Here is a 6,151-nt window from a genome sequence, read left to right on the forward strand (position 1 = left end):
ATGTACGTATTCTTAAAAGAAGACAATTATCCCCGTGGTGAGAATAACCATGTATTTATTTTTGATTTCTCCTATTACCGTAATTATAAGCGACAAAGTAATGTATGCGACTATGTTGGGAATATAGTACTGCTTCCAACAGAGGATCGTTAGAAATTAAACATCATCGGCTGGAGTTCCGGGTTCTGGGTTGGCATCATGGAATCTCCAATTGACTGAAAGAGTGTGGCTGACATATACCTATGTTCTTCGATGATCAATTATTAAAAGCAACTTGTCGATTTAGAACAGTGTTTTTTCAGTCAATACTGAGAGTATCTTCCACTCACATATTATATAAAAAACCAACAAGCAAAAGGTAAGTGGATAAAGGTTGATTGACTTACCTGCCCGAGGTCAATCGTCAAGTTCACTTCGTTGTACTTCATTCCCCTCGACAGGGGAGGACTCTGCCACCAGGTCTCTCGGCCGTCCACCGCGTACTCTGGCGGGTGGTTCTTCGTGGGGTTGTTCTGGTCGCAGAAGTCACACACCTGAACACGAATAAAAATAAGTATAAATGTATATCGTGAAGTTTTTTTTTTAATGAAGTGTTCATATAAATTATAAAACCTACTACATGTGAAGTAATATCATAGTAAAATGTAACGTTTTGTTACAAAACTGCACACATATAACGGAACTACCGCAGACCCATTAAAATCACGCAATGGTCTGAATTCTTGAAAAATTATTTCATTTATAAAAATGACTTTCTGTTAAAAAAATATTACATAAAATGTACTTTATCGCTTTTATGAAATGTTCACACAGTCAGTTCCGATTTTGAACATGACGTTTTAACTATAACTAAAATGACAAATAGTTCATTAAACCAGAGTTACATAGGACGCACAGAAAACCGACATTAGTATTTTTAATTGACAGTTTTCAGTTCACTTGTTTATTTACGCTGATAATATTGCGCTTTTTTAACATCAAACGCATAAGGCGAACGTGCAATTATTTAAACAATAAACAGAATTAGACTATTCTATGTCCGCCATAGTTCAAAATGAGAAAATCAAACGTACACGGAAAAAAAATAGTACAGCTAAATTATTAAGAATCCCTTAAAATTATTGGTAATTCGGTTGCAGGCCTACGAATGAATTAACAGGTTTCATGATGAATTTTTAGTAAATATCGAACATATCTGACATCGTGATAATATATTCGAAATTTAGAGAAGAGATTCTTAATAAATTAGCAATACTTATGTTTTTCCGTGTAAATGTAAAAAAAAATATATCCACTAGGTAAGTTAAATTTCTGCAGTGCTTATTTATTTATTTGATTAATAACAACTAGTTAATGTTTCTACAATCATATTTCGCCGAATTGTCTTTAATATTTTTTAAGTATTCTGATTCTGTTCACTTCGGGGAGCGTTTCAGTAATGCTATTTTATTGTATTATGTTTTTAAGAACTGGTTTATTCCATGTCCATAAACTTGACGGACATAGAATATGCTAATATTAATAAAGCTGTTGTGGTATTCACTATAAAAATGTTTTTTACAATAAAAGTGTTCTTTGGTTGAAAAAAAATGTTTTAAACATCGAATAATGTTGACGAATATTCCAGCTGAGTTAGTGACATTCACGTAGGTAGGTACCTAACATAAATTTGGTTACTTCAGAAGGACTGAAAAAAAAAACACTTCTCTTCGAGTGAATGTCGATCTTAGTCAATGTGTCGAACACATGTTGTGCACAAATGTGAAAGATACAGACAGCAACATTAAATTAGGCACTGGAATTGTATTTAAGAAGTTATTCTCATCAAAGTTCGTATTTTATTTGTTTGGTGCAAAGTATCAATGTGCAAAATGATAAATATATAACCTATATGAAAAGAAAATGATATTTTACCAAAAATTATAGAATAACACAACGCAATAATGCAAGAAAATTCGCAATTCACATAGATTTAACAAAAAAAATACCTGTTATTTATGTCATGTACACATAAAAGGGAATGAAAAAAAATAAACACACTAATATTATAAAACAATTTAGGTAAGTACATGGGCAAAAACCACAGCATGTATTTTTTAGTGCAGGTAAGTTAGATGTAAGTAAGTCTTTAACTGTAAGTATGAGTTGTAAATATGTATGTCATTAAGACACTAGTTTTAAGTCAGCAGTTATAAGTTTCAGTTGTAAGTCACTAGATATTTTAAGTCTTGGATGTAAGTCATAGATGATTTTTAATTATGGATCTTAGTTGATAGCCAGTTATATTTATTATGCAACATATACATTTGTACAGCGCCCTTGAGATAATTTTTAACGTAAGCTTTAAACGTTAAATTATCTTGAATCAAACTTCAGCTACCAAAAAGAATGCTCTAACATATAGGCTCCCGGAACAACGAACATTTCTGCCTTTGTAAAACTAATTCAGACCACATGAGACTCATCTGAGTTTGAGACACTGCTTTACCGCTTTACCCAGAACGGACAGTGTTCCCAATATCCCAAAGCCCCCTCGAGATAAACTTTCAAAATCCGTTCAATGTGTTCAACAGATTAACAGATGGCTTGTCGTGGGATGCCCGAGGACGAGTCGTTGGGAGTTCACGACGCTCTGTTCATTATGTGTGAAAATGCACAATGTAAGTTGGTACTTTTTCTCCCCAGAGGTTGACACAGAAGATGGACTGCTCTGTTGTGGTATTCACTATTTGAGGAATTTACATTAAAAAATGACACTGTATTTAATAGGAATTGCTAAATTCAAAATAAAAATTTGAAATTATTGATATTGCAGTATACGGATATTTTTTATTTTCCCAAATGTACACTTTCAGGACTTTTGAGTTATTTAGTAAAATGATATAATGTTTAAATTATGAACGACTCGAACGTTTGACTATAATATTTCGATTATTTATAGAGCACCGTTCTTAAGAAAATCTACCTCAAGGGCGTCGTATTTGTTTTTTGTTTTATTTTCTTAAGGCTCTACCTTAGTAATAACCACAGATAAATTATTATAACAACTACGATGTATGAATGTGAATGAGGCAAGGAGTGTGTTCCAAGACCGAGTTGTTTGGCGGTCCGTCCTCTCTGCCTACCCCTGAGGAGAAACAAATAAATGAGGCAATAATATTATGTTTAGTAATGCAAGATACGCAGACATATCTTAATTATCATAAAGTTAAGTGCTGTAAAAATAACGTTCATCAATGTTCTCCAGTGTTTTAATTTGGTGTATTCACTGTATTCTTTTTATCTCCCCAAAGTTCAAAGGTTATAAAACTGTAATGAGAATTAATAATGTGTCGGGGTCCTAACCTTCCTCCATTATCTTTAACCAATATTGGGACAAATAATAATTTAGACCAAATCTATTATATATTATGAATTGTATACATGCGTACGTGTATTTTAAACAAGAAATTATTTATGTTTATAATAAAAATATACATTTAGAGCATTTTTTATCGCATCATTCCTACTTCATTTAATTGACACAAAATATTAAGACATTCTTGTATTTACTAAATGCCACAAGTATAATAAGTAAGTGTATTGAAAATTTTTGATAGCCGACACTAGTCAAAATGTATTTTTTCCAAGAATTTGGCAAGAAACTTGTACTCTCATTTATTCAGTAAGCGATAACAATCAGCGGCAGAAGATAATTAAATAATAAATTAGTATAAATATTTAATGCTAAATTCATACCCGAACTTGAAAATTACACCCAGCCTAAATTTCTTAGTACTATAAAATAAAATAAAGTCGCTATCCGCATCTGTCTGTTTGTGTGCTTTCTTCTAAACTACGGAACGGATTTTGTTGGAGTTTTCTCTATCATTTATAGAATTTCTTCCGAAAGGTATGTATATATAATACATGTATATTATATTTATAGAAAGTAGAAAAAAGTCGATGTTTTATAATCAAGTCGTATAATATGTTTTCGGGCACTAAATTGTTAACGCTGGCTAAACCTTACGAGATACATCAAAATAATTTTCTACGGAATTATATATCGTAAAAAGGCCTACAGAAAAGTTTGCCATGGTAAGCATAACATAAAGCAACTCCGGGTACACTTTAGCTAGTTTAGTGATATAGCAATGCACGCCACTGATCAGACGCTGTATGTTGAATAGATAGGAAAATACATATCGCAAAATGGTGGAAGCGGTTTATAAATTGAATTTAAAATGTATTATAAATTAATAGATTCTAAATATTTTATACACTATAATAATTTGTCTTTTAAAAATTGTGAAAATATTACAGCTCATAAATATTAGGTATACTATTATAGAAAAATGTGAATTTGTGAGGGAACATTATTTCAGAAAAACAGCTATTCATACTGATAATGATTTGAAATTTTTAGGGTCAAATGTACTATCGTGATTTATCTATATGCTAAAAAGGACAATGGAAAATGGTTCCATGATAACACAGTGACAATTCAACACACCTTTAAAAAGTGATATAAAGTCATTAGAAACGATGAAAAATAACCTACTTAACCCAGTTTATAAAGTTTTTGTTTCACCACTTTCCATGACTTTATATAACTTTTTAAAGTTGTGATGAATTATCATTTTGATGATTTATCCGGTCACCCGCAAAAATATGTATTCACACTGTCAATTTAGAATCTTTAAAACAATAGTAACGGAAAATGCATAATTACAGACAAATTATGCTTTGTAATTTTAGTAATTAGCTATGTTAACAGTTCGTGAATTTTGTTCTAGAATACTTAACTTAGTTATTTGAAAAGAAAATGATGATGTTTGTAACAACTTAAAAATCATAGTAAGTAAGAGTAGATAATGTAATTTTTTTTTCAGTAGCAGAATACATTAATTTTACTATCGCAAAGGAAGTCTTAGGGATAGGAGTATATAACGCATGACAGCATCATCCGAAAACGTACTTCGTATCATATTATTATAGGCAGGCACATTACACATAATACATGATTATACACACAAAGTAGAATACTTGTTATTATCAATACTTCAGTGAGGTGGGGAGTTCGATTTAAGCTATAATCATAGAATATGGAGAAAACTAGAAGTGTCTTCCATATAAATTTGAAAATGAACTAATGTTCCATTTTTAGCCCGATAACCCAGCGCTCCGTCTCGTTTACACATAATAGATCTCAATCCCAATTGCATTTCTTGATCACGGTTTATATTTAATAAGGAAAATATTTTTATTACAAAACACGCCTACAAGGCACTTCTTGAGTTATTCTTTATTCTATAGCTCTAATAGACAAATTGCATTTCTCAGCTCGAAAAATCTTATTTCGTGAATTTGAATTGATTTTGTAGAATTCTCAATAAAATGAATGGATTGTTTAGAATTCACAAGAATTTGAATAATTTTTTTGAGAATCCTCAATAATTTTAAATGATTTTTGACTAGAATCAGTATGGATTTTTGAAAACTCTCTTTTAGAACATTTATATTCACGTACCTGTCCCTGGATAACGTTGATGTTCTCATCGTTCTCCGCGTTGGCTCCGACCAGCTTGCAGTATAGTTCAGCCTCGTCGTCTCCGCATGTTGCCGTGGCTGTGATGTTTCTTCCCTCGGCCAGGTTAAAGTAGGGCGGCGTGAGGATCTCCGCGCCGGTCTGGTGCACCATCAGGCCCAGGAGGCCCGCCGCCAGCACCAACAGTTTAGTTCGCATCGTGTCTAGTCTAATTCTATTTCTCCCCGTCATCGCGGGTGCGCCACACATGTTTGCGGCTCCCCGGTTCGCTTTGCACTGTCTTGAGTTGAGTAAGTGTCTTGCAGGCAGTGATGGTATGCCCAAAATTTTTATATTCCCCAAATTTCACTCAGAAATTTCCCTAGAATTTGCCACAGGGGTATTGCTCACTCAGTACTGGATACACTATAATATTTTTTTCAAATCCAAGGGGGGAGGGGGTTGTTAGAGAATTTCTTAGAAGATTAATTCCCGAATGAAATGGATTTCAGAAGTATGATACAAATATTTTTTCAAATCCGGAGGGGGGGGGGGGGGTTGTGACTAGAGAATTTCAGGAAAAAGTTATTACCGAGGGGGGTAGCTAGGGAATTTCAAAAGAAATGAGGGGAAATTTTGAAT

The 6,151-nt window shown here is 32.8% G+C and overlaps 1 protein-coding gene across 1 annotated transcript in view; it reads right to left on the reverse strand.

Annotated features, from left to right (window-relative positions):
• LanA (laminin subunit alpha) overlaps positions 1-5,796 on the reverse strand; it is a 59,526-nt gene extending 53,730 nt beyond the window's left edge. The window contains exons 1-2 of the mRNA XM_089645908.1: positions 5,513-5,796; positions 387-533 (exon numbers count right to left, since the gene is read on the reverse strand). Of these exons, the coding sequence (XP_089502034.1) occupies positions 387-533; positions 5,513-5,779 (414 nt within the window). The 5' untranslated portion in view covers positions 5,780-5,796. The remainder of the gene's footprint in view (positions 1-386; positions 534-5,512) is intronic.
• Between the last annotated feature and the right edge of the window lie 355 nt (positions 5,797-6,151).

Source organism: Hesperophylax consimilis, chromosome 23, assembly GCF_061612785.1.
Source record: "Hesperophylax consimilis isolate HC1 chromosome 23, BYU_Hcon_1.0, whole genome shotgun sequence".
Taxonomy (NCBI): domain Eukaryota; kingdom Metazoa; phylum Arthropoda; class Insecta; order Trichoptera; family Limnephilidae; genus Hesperophylax; species Hesperophylax consimilis.